Source organism: Chiloscyllium plagiosum, unplaced genomic scaffold (assembly GCF_037043375.1).
Source record: "Chiloscyllium plagiosum isolate Xiang-an unplaced genomic scaffold, Cpla_swu_hap1 HiC_scaffold_8, whole genome shotgun sequence".
NCBI classification, from domain to species: Eukaryota; Metazoa; Chordata; class Chondrichthyes; order Orectolobiformes; family Hemiscylliidae; genus Chiloscyllium; species Chiloscyllium plagiosum.
This window is the reverse complement of record NW_028270146.1, coordinates 66,369,868-66,387,037: the sequence shown is the minus strand read 5'-3', so window position 1 is coordinate 66,387,037 and position 17,170 is coordinate 66,369,868. Positions and strand designations below refer to the sequence as shown.

At 38.7% G+C, this 17,170-nt stretch overlaps 1 protein-coding gene across 14 annotated transcripts in view; it reads left to right on the top strand.

Annotated features, from left to right (window-relative positions):
- The window catches only part of ralgapa1 (Ral GTPase activating protein catalytic subunit alpha 1), a 315,513-nt gene extending 301,207 nt beyond the window's left edge, over nucleotides 1–14,306 (top strand). For 5 of the 14 annotated variants that reach the window (XM_087989919.1, XM_087989916.1, XM_087989915.1 and 2 more), the window contains exons 40-41: nucleotides 11,618–11,687; nucleotides 12,883–14,306. In XM_087989919.1, the coding sequence (XP_087846045.1) occupies nucleotides 11,618–11,687; nucleotides 12,883–12,973 (161 nt within the window). In that variant the 3' untranslated portion in view covers nucleotides 12,974–14,306. Of the gene's footprint in view, nucleotides 1–9,044; nucleotides 9,111–11,572; nucleotides 11,593–11,617; nucleotides 11,688–12,882 lie in introns of those variants that run through there. The other 9 variants (XM_087989918.1, XM_087989927.1, XM_087989917.1 and 6 more) reach the window with 5 other exon arrangements.
- Nucleotides 14,307–17,170: the final 2,864 nt, after the last annotated feature.

The window sequence follows — 17,170 nt, the reverse complement described above, 5'->3', positions numbered from 1 at the left end:
CACGGGGAGAATGTGCAAACTCCACACAGTCAGTCGCCTGAGGCGGGAATTGAACCCGGGTCTCTGGCGCTGTGAGACAGCAGTGCTAACCACTGTGCCACCGTGCCACCCACCTTGATTTACTTTCCCCTACTGATGGTCTGCATTTTGTGGCATGGGAAAAGTATGTGCAGTTCTATCTTGGGTTTTTCTTCAGAATAAGAAGAGCAATAGCAGCAGTAGTGGCCTGCGCTTCAATCACTCCACCAGGCAGAGGAAATGAGCACATCACAAAGGTGGTGACAACCCAAAATAGGGTCTGCAGGCACCTGTCTCTTCCCATGTAAGCACTAGTGCTTCATAATGTTTAGGCATTCATGATCAGTCATAATTGATATCTGTATCCACATGGAACAGAGACAGAAACTTCCCAGTTTAGCATGTAGCATGCAGAGCCATTGGCCCTCAGGCTCTCTGGAGGTCCTGCTCTGGTTTTCTGTCCCTTCATGGAGTTCTGCATTTCTTGCAAGGAGAGAAGGTAGAGAACTGAGTATAAGAAATTAATTATTTATGAAGGAGGGAAGAACAACATAGTGGAAAGCGGCTAAACCTGAGTGAGATGACACAAAGATCGGTGAATTTCAATGCTGGCTTTGAGGATGAGGATATGAAGAGGTGCTATGAGAGAGCAGTACTTGGAGTTGCAAGATGTATTGATTAGATTAGATTCCCTACAGCTTAAAACAGGCCTTCAACCCAACAAGTCCATACCGACAATCCGAAGAGTGACCCATCCAGACCCAATTCCCTCTGACTAATCCACCTAACATTATGGGCAATTTAGCATTGCCAATTCACGTGACCTCCACATCTTTGAACTGTGGGAGGAAACTGGAGCACCCAGAGGAAACCCATGCAGACACAGGGAGAATGTGCAAACTACACACAGACAGTGGCCAGAGACTGGAATCCAACCTGTTTCCCTGGCGCTTTGAGGAAGCTGTGCTAACCTCTGAGCCACCGTGCCACCTTTAACCTGAGAGGTGTGCAGGAGAATGCTGGAAAAGCCAGTGTGTGGAGGATTTATGCATTTTGACACACATTTCTCATCTCTTTCTGAAATCATGAATTACTTTGGTGTACTGTATCCAGATCCAAAGAGCTTACTGCACATAATCTCACTTCAGTCCTTCAGATGTCTCAACAGGATCTCCGGGTAAAAGTCGGAGACCTGGTGAGGATGCCATTTCTATGGTTGCTGAAGGTTCAGCAATGAATGTATAGTTCAGTCATTCTAATCTGAGTATCTCTTTGACTAGAAGTCTAGTCTTTGACAGGTACTGTGCCGTCCCACCCATGGTGATTAGTCAAGAAGCCCATAAGCTGAATGCTAATATTGTAGCTGTTAGAAGTGCAATGGCAAAAATTCAGGTTTGTCAGCTGCATGCAAGTCTGTTGTGTTAAGGTTCTGCCCTTAGTGTCAAATAGGACATAGACAATGGTATTTTGATCAGATTGACATTTATCCTCAATGGTACATGGTCATTAAAAGTAGCAGAGCCAATAATGCTAAGTATTATGATCTCAGGAGAGACCAGTGGCGTTTTGTATTAATGCGAGGCCCAAATAGTTAGTAAATAGATAAGACTGCGAGGTTCATAGTGTAAATCCAAATAATATTACTGCATAAAAATCAAAGAACATGAATGCTAATAACTACACTCCCCCTTAAGATTTTAATTATGTTAGACATTCACATTGCAGCAAACATTGTTATACATTAAATCAGAACCTTCTAACTCACCTTTCCTTCTGTATCATTTAGATAACACTGCCAAAACTCAAGACCATAACACCATAAGAAATAGGAACGGGAGTGGGCCATTTAGCCACTTAAGCATGCTTTGCTATTCAATAGGATCGTGGCTGTTCCTCATGATCACATTCCTGTGTTTTCCCCAGGACTTTTGATTTCTCTATTGATCAAGAATTAATCTATCTCAACCTTAGATATACACAAGGACTCTGCCCACACAGATTCTGTGGTAACATCTTTCAAAGACACTCAACCCTCTGACAGAAAAAAATCCTCTTCAAATGATTTGGATGTGAGCATAAGAGGCACAGTTAGTAAGATGGCAGATGACACCAAAATTGGAGGTGTAGTGGACGTGAAGAAGGTTACCTCAGATTACAACGGGATCTTGACTAGATGGGCCAGTGGGCTGAAGTGTGGCAGATGGAGTTTAATTTAGATAAATGTGAGGTGCTGCATTTTGGGAAAGCAAAACTTAGCAGGGCTTATGCACTTAATGGTAAGGTCCTAGGGAGTGTTGCTGGACAAAGAGACCTTGGAGTGCAGGTTCATAGCTCCTTGAAAGTAGAGTCGCAGGTAGATAGGATAGTGGAGAAGGCTTTTGGTATGCTTTCCTTTATTGGTCAGAGTTGGGCAGTCATGTTGCAGTTATACAGGACATTGGTTAGGCCACTTTTGGAATATTGCGTGCAATTCTAGTCTCCTTCCTATTGGAAGGATGTTGTGAAACTTGAAAGGGTTCAGAAAAGATTTACAGGAATGTTGCCAGGGTTAGAGGATTTGAGGTGTAGGGAGAGGCTGAATAGGCTGGGGCTGTTTTCCCTGGAGCATCCGATGCTGAGGGATGACCTTAGGTTTAAAAAATCACAAGGGTCAAGGATAGGATAAATAGACAAAGTCTTTTTCCTGGGGTGTGGGAGTCTAGACCTAAAGGGCTTAGGTTTAGGGTGAGAGGGGAAAGATATAAAAAAGACCAAAGAGGCAACTTTTCACACAGAGTGTGGTACGTGTATGGAATGAGCTGCCAGAGGAAGTGGTGGAGGCTAGTGCAATTGCAACATTTAAAAGGCATCTAGATGGGTGTATGAATAGGAAGGGTTTGGAGGGATATGGGCCGGGTGCTGGCAGGTGGGACTGGATTGGGTTGGGATATCTGGTCGGCATGGACGAGTTGGACCAAAGGGTCTATTTCCATGCTGTACATCTCTATGACTCTATCTTGGTCTTTTATTCTTAGACTGTGTACTCTGACACTAGACACTGTCATGAGGGGAAGCATTTATCCTGTCAAGCCCCTTAAAAATTGTGCATGTTTTAATGTGATTACCTCTCATTCTTCTAAACTCCAGTGAGTAGTCCCAACTTCAAGACAATCCTTCCATGCTGGGAGTTGTCCAGGTGAGCCTTCTTTCAATCCCTCTAATGAAATAATACTTTCCTTATATAAGGGGACCAAAACTACATACATTACTCCAGATAAGGATAATGACGAAGCTGTGTCTAAATTGGAGGAAGGCCAATTTTAATATCACTAGACAGGATTTGGCCAATAAACTGGGAGCAGCTACTTGCAGATAAGTATAAATTTGGAAACTGGGAGTCTTTTAAAAGTAATACAGTGAGCATTTAGGGGCAGCGTGTTCCTCCAAGAGTGAAGGGCAAAGGCAGCAAGTCCAGGGAACTCCAGATGTCAAGAGATATCAAGAATTTGTTAAAGAAAAAGAGGGAAGCTTATATAAAATACTGAAAGTTGTGCCATCTCTCCCCATTAAGTTATATGCTTTTTTTTGATCTTTCTGCCAAAATGGACAAGTTCACATTTTCCCACACTACATTCCATGCTCCAAAATTTTGCCCACTCACCTATCTGTGTCTCTTTGTAGATACCTTATGTCTTCTTGGCAACTTATTTTCCTACCTACCGTTGTGTCTTCAGAAAATCTTCCACAGTACAAACGTGCAGATTCGGTGTTTTTGGCATGCTATATTGCTCATTATGTCCAAAGGTGTGTCGACTAGATGGATTAGGTATGGGATGTGCAGGGTTACATGGTTAGGGTAGAGGGGTAGGTCTGGGAGGGATGCTGTTCAGAGGATTGGTGTGGACTCGATGTGTCAAATAGCCTGCCTGACCTGCCCTTTTCCAGCAACACATTTTCAGCTGCTTCAATAATGTAGGCATGCTATGATTCTGTGAAATCAACCATAAATTTGGTTTTTCCTAACTACTATCAGATCTGAACAGGGGTCATTGGACTTGAAACATTAACTCTGCAATCATTCTGCAAAGAGATCTCCACCCTGGAGGCTCCCTGCCTTCAGTCCTCATGAAGGGCTTTTGCCCGAAATGTCGATTTTCCTGCTCCTTGGATGCTGCCTGACCAGCTGTGCTTTTCCAGAACCACTCTAATCTAGACTCTGATTTCCAGCATCTGGAGTCCTCACTTTTGCCTAATCATTCTACAGATACTGCCAGGCCTGCTGAGTTTCTCCAATAGTTTCAGTTTCTGCACCATCTATTTGATTCTGTCATCCAGGTCATTAATAGAGATTGTGAGAATGTGAGTTCCCAATTCTGATCCCTCTGGCACCCCTCATATTCAATTTTGTCAACTTAAAATGACCCATTTATGCCTCCGTTCCAGTCCCTGTTATCTAACTGAGCCCCTCTCTATGGCAATATGTTACCCTGCACTAGGAGTTCTTAATTTATGCAGTGGCACTTGATGTGGCACTTTAATAAAGTTCTCTTTAAAAATCTTAAGTATACCACATCCACAGATTCCCCTTAATTCACATTGCTTGATAGATCCTGAAAGTCTTTAATAAATTAGTCAAAAAATATTTCCCTTCCATGAAAGAATGTTGACCCTATCTGAATACAAGTTTCAAAATGCCTGCTGCAATTTCCTTTGTAATAGGTTCCAACATATTTCCCTATGACAGATATTTGACCTGTGGTTTTCTTGTTTCTGCATCCCAAATTTATTGAATACCAAATTTACATTCACTATTTCTTAATCACATCAGACCTTTTCAGAATCTAGGAAGTTTTGGAAAATTAAAATTAATATCTCAACAGCGATTTTTGACTTTGGAATGATTTCCATTATGATGTGGGGACATGTCAGGTTTTAGTTCTACTCCCTTTAAGCTCTTAATTCATACTTATTTCTTGAAAATTATATGCATCATCTTCATTGAAGACAGATGCAAAATATCTATTCAATTTATCTACCATTTATTTATTAACTATTATTAATTCATCAGACTCTCCTTGTGTAAAAAAACAACATTTACATTACTTTTTTCATTTCTAAATATCTGTAGAAACTTAACTGTTTTCATATTTCTGGTTATCTTTCCCTCATACTCTTAATTTTTCCATTATTATTCTTTTCCTTGCTACTTTTATCCTTTTTTTTGCTATTTTTTATGTTCAATCCAATCTTCTGATCTGCAACTAATGTAGTGGTAGTATGTGCTTTTTTATTTGATACTCCTGGATACTATCCTTATATAGGGAAGAACAGTGTATCCTTTCCCTAAAGTATGTCTTTCTCCTTGGAATATATCTTACAAATATGTATAACATATTCAAAGTAAAGGCAGATGAATGTGAGTTAGTTCTATTAAAAAGACCAGGAAGTAAATTTGGAACAGTGACCTAACCATCAGTTCCCAGAAAGCATGTGATTTCAGTGTAGTGTCTGGGAGAATCCCTGTAGTGTTAATGGATGAAATATTTATATTGTTGGGTTTATGACAGGCAGAATAAAAACATAAAACCAGTAAGTTCAAAGCTTTTAAATTAAGAAGTATGCAGAGTTCAGTTCAGAACAGGAGGCAGGAGAAGCTAGTCAGTTCACGGGACCAGTCATATCATTATAAGTGGTTCCTAGCCTGTGGAATTTCCAAGACAGGACACTTTGGACAGAAATCTTTCATTTGTTAAATTGAGAAAGTTTTGGCTATCATAACTCTGAAAAGTTCACTCCAACAGACTCTGAAAGGAGTCTTTTTTTTAAATGATCGCAATAGCCCAACAAAAGGAAACTGGAAAGTGTTAGTTGAGTAAAGATTTAACAAGCTAAGAAGTGAGCAATATTTCTCAGAGATTGTGCTTTTGTAAAGGGTAATGTTGGGGAAACAGGTTGAAACTTTGTTTTGATGTTTGTGTTATGATCTTTCTAACTGTTTTATCTTTTTGAATAACACTATGTTCATTTCTTTTTCTGCAATAAACTTATGTTCTCTTGTTAAAGAACATATGCAACCATGTATGAATATATTATAGTGACTAACCACCACACATTAACCAACTTCAAAAATGATCTGTTAAGTGAGATTTCATTCTGTCTTCTGACATGCTCAGTATAACAATCTGCAGAGGTATGAAATATCTCCTTACGTTTCTGCCATTGTATCTCCATGGACCTATCCCTTAATCTAATTTCTCAATTCATGTTAGTCTTCTGCCTTCATGCCCCAGAATTTCCCTTACTTAAAAATAAAACACTAGCATGAGACCCACTCTTCCGCCCTGAACTGTGTGCACAATTCACTCATTTGATCATCGTTGCTAGCTAGGGATGAATTTATTATAAGGCCACAAACTAATCTCAGTTCATTGTACATTAGTGGGCGGCACGATGGCACAGTAGTTAGCACTGCTGCCTCACAGCGGCAGAGACCCGGGTTCAATGCCCACCTCAGGTTAGTTGAATTGGCCGTACTAAATTGCCCATAGTGTTAGGTGAAGCGGTAAATGTGGGGGAATGGGTTTGGTTGGCTGCTCTTCGGAGGGTCGGTGTGGACTTGTTGGGCCAAAGGGCCTGTTTCCACGCTGTAAGTAATCTAATCTAATCTATTACCAGTTCTAGAGTTACCTGTTCTCTGTTTGGCTGCAGAAATTAACCTGAAAACACTCTATAACTGCTCATTTCCCAAGCACCTCTTTCAATCTGATTTGCTGAATCTACATGTATGTTAAAATCACCCATGATTATTGCCATATCTTTCTGTAATTGCCCTTATTTCTTCTTGTACGCATCATCCTACAGCATGGTTTCTATTAAGAGGTTATGAACTACTTACCTTCCTTTGCTGTTTCTTTCTTTACCCAAACTGATTGTACATCTTGGCCTTTAGAACTAAGATCATCCTTCTTTCTATTGTACAAATATCATCTGTAATTAGCAGAGCTACTCTTTCACCTTTACTTAGCTCCCTGCCCTTCTGAAATGTCATATACCCTTGAATGTTTCTATCTCGGCCTTTATTATCTTGTCGCCATGTCTTTGTAATGACTATCAGATCATAAATGTTCATTGCTATTTGAACTGTCAATTTCTTGTTACTAATACTATTTGCTTTCATTTTTTTTTTGTCATCTTTTGCAATCTTTGGCTTATTTGCCAGCACATTCTTGTTTGTATGTCTGTCCCTTCCTGATAATCACTTCCTGTATTGCCACCTTAACTGTTGCCTTGTTTTCTTTCTTTAATCCCATCTTCCTGCATTTGATTCACCTTCCATTTAGTTTAAATGCCTATCTCCAGCCCTAATATTATGATTCACCTGAACATGGATCACATGAGGACTATCCCAATGGTAAGGCTCCTACTTTAGTCAGTGCTCCGAGAATCAAAACCCGTTTCCCACACCAATCTTTGGAGCGCTAGAATCTTATTCGCCATAGGTCAATTTGCTCATGTGTCAGGTACCAATTCAGAGATTATTATCTTTGGGATTTTGCTTTTTCAATTTGTTTCCTGGCTGCCTTTGTTCCCTAAACAGAAGCTGTTTTATAGCCATACCTAATACCTGCATGGAACACCCTGCAGCAAGTTCCTCTCCAGCTCAGAGCAGATGTCTTAAACCCTGGTACCAGACAGGCAAATTAGTTTCTGAGCTTTTAAACCTGGCTGCAGAGAACTATTTGTATCCCCTTGATTATACCACTGTATTCCTAATTATTACCCCTGTGTTAATGGACTCCTGTACAATGGTCAGTTTGCTACTTTAACCCATACTGACTGCAAGCTCACTGAACCTGTTGGACCATTGCAAAGGTTGAGCTTCTTTTACTTCTAATGTTGTCGATCCCTATACCTGCCTTACTTAGAGTCACGCTGTCCTGGCCAGTGACCAAATCAGAACACACTGAGGGTGTAGACATCTGGAACAAAGTGTGCAGGCCATTTTTCATCTTTCCCAGATGTGCTGCAGTGTCTGTAGCTCAGTGTCAAACTCTGATTAAACCAACACTCCTGAAGCTGCATACATTTACTGCAGATGCATTTTCCCTAGACCATACTGACACCCAAGAGCTTCCACATTCTGCAAGCACAACCCAGCATCTGACCCTTTTATTTTTCAATTTATAATTAATAAAGACTACAGCCCCCAATAAATTTTACTATTGCTAGCAAACTTTATTCCGACCTGTAAGAACATAATTATTACCAAGTTAGTCAAGATTTGAAAGATCAGGAAGTAAAATATTCCTTAGACAATCACTGATTTATTTTTGCTATGATGTGGTCCTTTGATTTCTGTCAGAACACTGTTGGTAAACTCTGAGGCATTGAAACTGGACTGGATAATTATTTTAGATGCTGCTGTCTGTCCATGTTCTCTTCACATCTGCTGTCTTGAGAGTTGCTGTCTCTGGGTCCACCTCACTTTGCAAGTGTGTCTTTGACCCAGTTGAAGTGTCACTTTCATAATTGAAAATGTTTAAATTATAATTGCTACCTAAATTTTTCAGAACTTCAATACCCAGCATTATTCATTCTTCAGTCAATATAGGTGTAGTCTATAGTTTGGTTCAATTGGAAGCTAAAAGTCTGAGGAGGATAGAGTTTCCCTAATGTCTCAGTCATTATTCCTGCTTCAATCTACTAACAAAAAAAAAATCATTGGATCATTCATTTAATCTACTGTTATTGGATCTTCCAGCAGATGAAACGACTACCACATTTGCACATTTGGGAATTACTATCCTCCAAAACAAAGTGTGATGTGCATGGTGACACTCCTGAAAGAGAATTTAAAGCATTTCCTTTACTCTGATTCCTACTTTATGTTCTATAATGAAACTGTTTGAGTTTAAATGTGCTCGACTGCTGTCCTCTGGAAAGAATTGAAATTGTATTCCGAATAAGGCTTTCCACTTAATTTTGGAGATTGAGCAGAGAAGGAACTATAATCTGTTTAGATTTAATGGGACATTTTCTCCATACAGCTGCAGACAATGCTCTTGTTAATTGGAAAAGTGCTATCTTCCTAAGTAACTATGAATGCATCTGTGGTGAGTAAATTAACATTCTCCACAGAACAGTTGTTGGTTTAACAGCTTTTTCAAGCTTATTTGACGTAAACTAGGCAGCCATTAGATTAAGTTCTCAGTCATTTTGCCAAACAATCTTGTTGGATTTGGCTGCAGGTTTATTAACTGCCTTGGATCCTAAATCAATTGATCTTTCCTCTTTCAAGTAAATGTTTTTTTTAAGCAGAGCAATCCATTAAACCTTAATTCATTAAAATAGTCACATTGATCTCTTATCCCTCTTCTATCTACCTGTCTGAAATAGGCATGTTGGTATATCTGATATGGGAAATTATAATTCCAACATGAATTGGCATAAATGCTCTGGCATTTGTAGCAATTACCCTGTTCCTATTGCTACAGTGCCATAGAGTCATAGAGATGTACAGCACAGAAACAGACCCCTCAGTCCAACTCGTCCATGCCAACCAGATATCCCAATCTAATCTAGTCCCACTTGCCAACACCCGGCCCATATCCCTCCAAACCCTTCCTACTCATATACCCATCCAGATGCCTTTTAAATGTTGCAATTGTACTAGCCTCCATCATTTCCTCTGGCAGCTCATTCCATATAATCACCAACCTCTGCATGAAAACGTTGCCCCTTAGGTCCCTTTTATAATTTTCCCCTCTCATTCTAAACCTATGCCCTCTAGTTATGGACTCCCCCACCTCAGGGGGATAGACTTTGTCTATTTATAATATCCATGTCCCTTATGATTTTATAATCTTGATAAGATCACACTTCAGCCTCCGACACTCCAGAGAAAACAGCCCCAGCCTATTCAGCCTCTCCACATAGCTCAAATCCTCCAAACCTGGCAACATCCTTGTAAATCTTTTCGGAACCCTTTCAAGTTTCACAACATCCTTCCAGTAGGAAGGAGACCAGAATTGCGCACGACATTCTAAAAGTGGCCTAACCAACGTCCTGTACAGTTGCAACATGACTTCACAACTCCTGTACTCAATACTCTGACCTATAAAGGGAAGCATACCAAATACTTTCTTCACTATCCTACCTACCTGTGACTCTACTTTCAAGGAGCTATGAACCTGCACTCCAAGGTCTCTTTGTTCAGTAACACTCCCTTGGTCCTAACCATTAAGTATACAAGTCCTGCTAAGGTTTGTTTTCCCAAAATGCAGCACCTCGCATTTATGTGAATTAAACTCCGATCCCTTTGTAATCTGAGGTAACCTTCTTTGCTGTCCGCTATGCCTCCATTTTTTGCTGTCATCGACAAACTTAGTAACTATACCTTTTATGCTCACATCCAAATCATTTATATAAATGATGAAAAGTAGTGGACCCAGCACTGATCATTGTGGCACTCTACTGGTTGCAGGGCTCCAGTCTGAAAAACAACCCTCCTCCACCACCATCTGTCTTCTACCTTCAAGCCAGTTCTGTACCCAAATCAGTAGTTCTTTCTGTATTCCATGAGATCTAACCTTGCTAACCAGTCTCCCATGGGGAACCTTGTCGAATGCCATACTGAAGTCCATATCGATCAGTTATGTACCTCTTTGAACACTTAGTTTGAATAATGAGCATTTTGAATATTATAGGAATATATTTGTCTTTGTCTCTACTTGCAAGTATAGCTATATAGTAATATGTAAGGAAATTATCATTGTAAACTGATACTTTTTAAGTGTTTATTCAGTATCCCACAGATTTTTACACTGAACATATAATTTTGTATTTGTATTTTAATGAATGTGCTCTTCTCAGTAGAATCCAGCATGTTCAGCAAGCATTTAAAAATAAACCAGGATTTTGTGTTTTGATGCTAACTAACATTTCCTATTGAAGTACAGTCCCTGGAGACTCTTAACCTCCATAATATGAACATCTCGAATGAAATTGCTGGACTGAAATGAGAATCTTGAGTCAATGGAATGCTTCAAGACACATCCCTTCCTAGATATACTTACTGTTGTGTGACACACTCAGAGATAAATTCTTTTACACGAAGGTGCTTACTCCAATGCTGTTAAGAGATGTGTAGACTTCCAGTTTGGGTGTAGTGTTTTAATGGATCTTCTTTGTATTGTCGATATGCTTGCTCCAACCATAATATTTGGTATTTTAAATCTGACTCTGGCATAGCCTGAAAAGTCAAAGCAAAGAAAATCTAATTGTGCATTCCTACTATATGTCTCTTTTGGTTTTTTAAAGAATATATAATATTCAAGTTATTGTTCTCTGAATATCGTGCTTTGTCCATTGTGTAATTGTCAGCTTTAACTTCTGTTTTGAAGTAGCTGGTGGGTTTGGCGTCAGGATTTCTGCTCATTATCTCTCTGTTCTGCACATTTATTATTAATACCCTTCAACTTTTACTATTTGTGTCATTTCTCACGCCTGTTCTCTTTTTCCCTTTTCTCCCCTTCTTGTCCAATTCATTTTTTGCTTCATTTTCTTCACTTTAAAGAAAGAAATGCTGTGATATTTCTTCTTCTTCCCAAACCTCCACTAGAAAACATTGGCCTCATCAAGGTAAAGGGCAAAGGCTTGAAACGGAAGGTCTTTCACGCTAGCTATGAATGGTATGCTGTGCAAAATTTAAAAAAAACTTCCTTCAGCCTGTCATTTCTAGCTCCTAAATATATTTGTAACTTATAAATATTTAGTTTATTTTACATGTTCTTTAAAAAGGGAACCAATCAATACATTTCTGTAGTTTTGAGTAATTTCATTAAATTACATTTCCAGTCCAGATAATACTTTAATTTGGACTGTAGAGGACGTAATTTATTCTTGCTAATTTAAAGTCAAAATTATATTTTACTCATTTAAGTGAATGGAGATTTAATTACATAGCTAAGTTGTTTGCCTTTCATTTGAAATTTATCTTCGATGTGTTCTGAGTCTTTCACTGAGGTTTACATAAACTAAACCGAACATGCCTCCAAGAAAACTCTGGTTTGCAACAATGGTATTGTTGTAATATATTTTATGATCAATCTCATCAGTCCAAATTAATTGACTTTAATTAAGCTTAATTGCAATCCGTTATGTTGCAGATTTAGTCAAGCTTCTATATCGTTTCAGATATTTTGTAATTTGTGTAATAAATACACAGTTCAGTGTCAATGTGCTAAACTGGTAGGCCTAATTTCCGAGTTTAGTTTTTTTTGCTTTTAAATTTATGTTAGGATTTTTTTGGTATGTTATTTTTGACATTGTTTTTTTCTTACTGAATGTATTTTTACTTTTTACCTTCCATATTTCCATCTTTACTCAGAACAGAAATCGTGTCTTTCTGGTTTAATCTCAATGATGTAGTGCCCAAAACATTTCATTTTAATTCATTATGAATTCTGCTGACTTATGAAGCCCTGCAGAAGAAAATCCATTTCTCTTTTTGTTCTCACTAAATCAGGACTGGTTCACTTGACACTGTGTAGTCACTTTCTAACATGGAATTAATTTCTTGCTCTTGCATTTTTCTGGTATTGGCTGAGAGCTATTTGATTGCTCACATTTACTATTCTTCTTTGGAGCATGCATATCCTTGTTCCTTTCTCAGTGGAATTAAGTATGCATGAGTTAAATAAATTCTCCAAACATGCTTATGGCACTTCAAAAGCTTGTAAAATTCTGAAAACATTTAGTATAAGCCTCAGAAAAGTTAAAAGTTCTTTAAAGTTCTTTAAATCTCTTTACAAAGAGCAATAGTTGATGGAAAATTCCCAACAATAGCTTGTATATAAATAATATTTTCCTTGTACTGTTTTGCAGGCTTATGCCCAGAGAGTCAGCAGGCCGAAAGTCCTGCAGCACAGGGGGCGGACGGGATCGACTTAGCCTCTCCAATGTCACCTCGTGCTAGCAAGAGTCGTATGTCGATGAAATTGCGGCGCTCGTCTGGTTCGGCTAATAAATCTTAACAACCACATCATAACAAAACGTTACACTCCTAATTCACTAGCCATAAATCAATGTGTTCTTTTTTTACTTATTATTTTATTGCTTAAGCCAAATGTTTTGCCTCTTGCTAATTTAGTAACTGTGTGTTACCACTCCATATGCAGTTTAATACCTGTTTCTTGTAAACTACTTTTTATTAAGAACACTGGAGTTCTATTTTTAGCTTACCAAAATATATATTTTAGCAATCTAATCTATGCTTGGTTGTACAGTGCAACTACCTTGCACCTACTTGATTACGTATCTGTATATTTACTGCACTTTTAATCACACTTACTGTTTTGAAAAACATTTTCTTGTTGAATTGTATTTGGCTAGTTAAGTTGAATGACCCATTTGTTATTGGGTATCATCACTAGGAAATTACAGCAGTCTTGCTTGGCTGTATATTGTGTACTTTGTACAGTTTTGTTTTACAGTAGAAACATTTCAGATTACTTGTGCACAATTCAGGAATGTATAGTAAGTTTTCAGTTTTTATGTAGATGTAAAGTTGTTTCAAAATATATTCACCAAATCAATCTTATGGCACAAAACATGTACAGAATATTTTCATTTTAAATTATAAGTATGAATTTTCCAAGGAATGTAAATGGTCTCTTAGCATTTCAGCTATAAAACATAGCTTGACAAAAGAAAATCAAGAGGAAATATATGGACTTGCTTTTATTTTAAACACTGACATATATATATATATATATATAAATATATATAATCTTAAAAATGCTGAAAATGCTGCTGAGTTAAACTATTTACTTGTGCATGGCTTCCAACCAAGAGACTGTAGAAAAAACACTGTAGGTGAAATCTGGTAAGAGGCCAAGTTATTGCTGGAATGATGAGAATTCTGGATGTGTTTGGATATGCACTCTTACAGGATTTGCACTCAAATATGTTTTCAATTTTCTGTGATATATTCATTAAGGAGAAAAGGGATCATTTAAGTGTGTCTGTATAACCAGTTCAACTTGAATTGAGTCAACTTTAAATTGCTGAAATGCAACAAAATGCATATTCCAGCTTATCAAATGTATTTTCCTACAAGGAAACATTATTTTGTAGGTGACTTGCAATGTTACTACTAACAGTATGTAGCATGATGTCAGTACTAACTGCATGTGTAAATATCATATGAAAAAAATATTATGTATTGTCATTTATGTAGTTGTCTATAAAAATTTGTAATGGCTGAAGATGCGCTGTTTAATATTGCAATAAAAAATATTCTTACCATGTCTACTTGTGGAAATTTTCGTTAGCAAGTCTTAAATGGAGAATGCTATAATGTAGTCTTTCAGGACTCTGAAATGTCTTGCTATATTGAGAAATGTCAAAGCACAAAGGGAAACTAATAAATATCTAATGTACTGTAATTCACTAATGAATTATTTGTTCCCTTCCATTTCATATATTTTCAACATTATTGAAATATTCTCAAGTATCAAAGTATTGCTAATGCTTGCTTTAATAATTTTTTTGGAATATTTACTGCTCTCCTGACAGGAATATGTTCGGTAGGAGGGCAAGTAAAATGTCAGGTGCTCAGCCCACTACCACTCCACCCTCTCCTCCCTGACCTATCACCTTCATCCCCTCCCCCACTCACCCTTGTACTCTATGCTACTTTCTCCCCACCCCCCCCACCCTCCTCTAGCTTATCTCTCCACTCTTCAGGCTCACTGCCTTTATTCCTGATGAAGGGCTTTTCCCCGAAACATCGATTTCGAAGCTCCTTGGATGCTGCCTGAACTGCTGTGCTCTTCCAGCACCACTAATCCAGAATCTTTCTGCCCACCCCAACCTGTTCCATGTAATACAGAGTGGGGAGTAGATTAGATGCCTGTTAGTTGAACTACCCAATTTAGTGGTAATTATAGGAAGGACCTCAATTCACTTCCAATAAAATGAGGGGAAGAAAGGGAGTTGGTAATCAATCTTGGCACTCACTAGCCCAAGATGTAAGACCCCTTTGTTCCTCCCTACTTGCACTCCAAAAGCCAGTTCCTCCCATTTCTCCTCCCTTGGATCACCAATCACTCCCTGAAAGCCAGGGATTTACCTATCTCAGGTTGCCATGATCATCTTCTCTGGGTTCCTTGTAGTCCCAGCAGTACCTACTCTTGCATTCTGCTGCCAGCCATCACAACTAAGCAAAGTTAGAATTATGTTTTAATCAAGTGAAAGGGGCTTTATATGGAAGAACAAACTGCAAAGTCTATTGTAGAATGGGAGGCAGGAAATATTAAATGACATGATTTCATGGTACAAATTCAAAGCGAAAGTGTTGTAATGGAACAAGTAAAGACTCAGTGCTGAGAGAGGAACTATAAATGGTTGCTGTCCAATTGCAAAGAAAATAAGAAAGAAATGAGTGACAAAAATGCACTGGCAAATCAAACACAATACGGACAAAGCTTATGACCTGAAATTATTGAACTCCGTTAAAGTCCAGAAGACAGTGCCCTTTGAAAAGGCGAGGTGCTGTTCCTTAATCTTGTGTGAGCTTCATTGAAATACTGTAGCCTTCAAGGACAGGCTGAATGAGATGGGAGCAAGATGAAAAATTAAAATGGTAGGTAACTGAAAGCTTGATGTGACTCTTATTCACTGCATTGAGATATTGACCAAATTAATCAACCAGTCAGCTTCTGGTTCTGAATAAGGGTCACTGGGTTCCTGATGAAGGGCTTGTGCTTGAAAAGTCGATTCACCTGCTCCTCAGATGCTGCCTGACCTGCTGTGCCTTTCCAGTGCCACACTCTCGACTCACTGGGTTCAAAACATTATCTCCGTTTTCTCTCCACAGATGCTGCCAGACTTCCTGAGTTTCGTCAGCAATTTATGGTTTTTGTTTGAGCAGGAGAAAGTGAGGTCTGCAGATGCTGGAGATCAAAGTTGAAACTTTATTGCTGGAACAGCACAGCAGGTCAGGCAGCATCCAGGGAACAGGAGATTCGACGTTTCGGGCACAGGCCCTTCTTCAGGAAGAAGGGCCTGTGCCCGAAACGTCGAATCTCCTGTTCCCTGGATGCTGCCTGACCTGCTGTGCTGTTCCAGCAATAAAGTTTCAATTTTGTTTGAGCAGACTAACTGCTGACTGAAACAATGTTGAGGAGCCTACATTGTGAGTAGTGAGTTCAGTATAATAAATAGAAGTACAAGTAAATCACCGTTTCACTAGGAAGAGTGTTTGGTACTGAGGACAATGAAAAGGGCGGGTGTTGTATTCCTTGCATTTATATGGGAAGGTGTATAGGGAAGGAGGAGTCTTTCTATTTAGTGTACTGAACTCATTACTCATGATGTAACCTCCTTAACGTTTGTTCCAGTCAGCATTTAGTCTATACAAATAAAAATTACTACATAAACTCAGCAAATCTAGCAGTATCTGCCTAATTATTGCTGCTGCTCTTTCACTGAAGACCATTTTTGCAATGCCTTTCAAGCAGCACCTTGAAAGATATCGGTAAATTGATTTTATTTTTGTTGGTTGGGGCAGGATGAAAAGAATAGGGAAAGAATATGAATCCCAATAGGATGTTACTCTATGCACTGGTTCTCCTCCTCTGGAAATCCTCAGTAAATCCACACTGGCCATAAGCAGAACACTCATCATCTTCTGTTTTCTCTTCAATCTTACCCAGTATCCTCTCCAAATTCCACTTGTCCATTAGACCTCCCCCTCCTGCTTCAACTTTATTTCCTCCAAATTGCTGATGAACCACTCCCTCACGTTGATGATAGCTTGCGAGTTAATTGTTTTCTCTCCTCAGTTTATGATCCCCTCACCATCAAATTTGTTGTCATCAAATCTCTCAAAAATTCTATCCTAGTAAACTACTGTCTTATGTGAAAACTACTGTCTTATGTGAAAACTCCCTTTCTTTCGAAAGTCCTTGAATGAGGTGCTGTTGCTGAAACCCAGGCTCATTTTTCCTAGAAGTTGATGATGTAATCCTTTTATCCAGTTTCCCTGTGCCACAGGATGATACAGTTCTCATCAGAGTGACAAATGATATATTTTTGGCTATGATTGTGATTCACTATTCCTCCTCATCTCTCTCAAACTTTCTGCAGTTTTTGACTAAAATCTACCTCT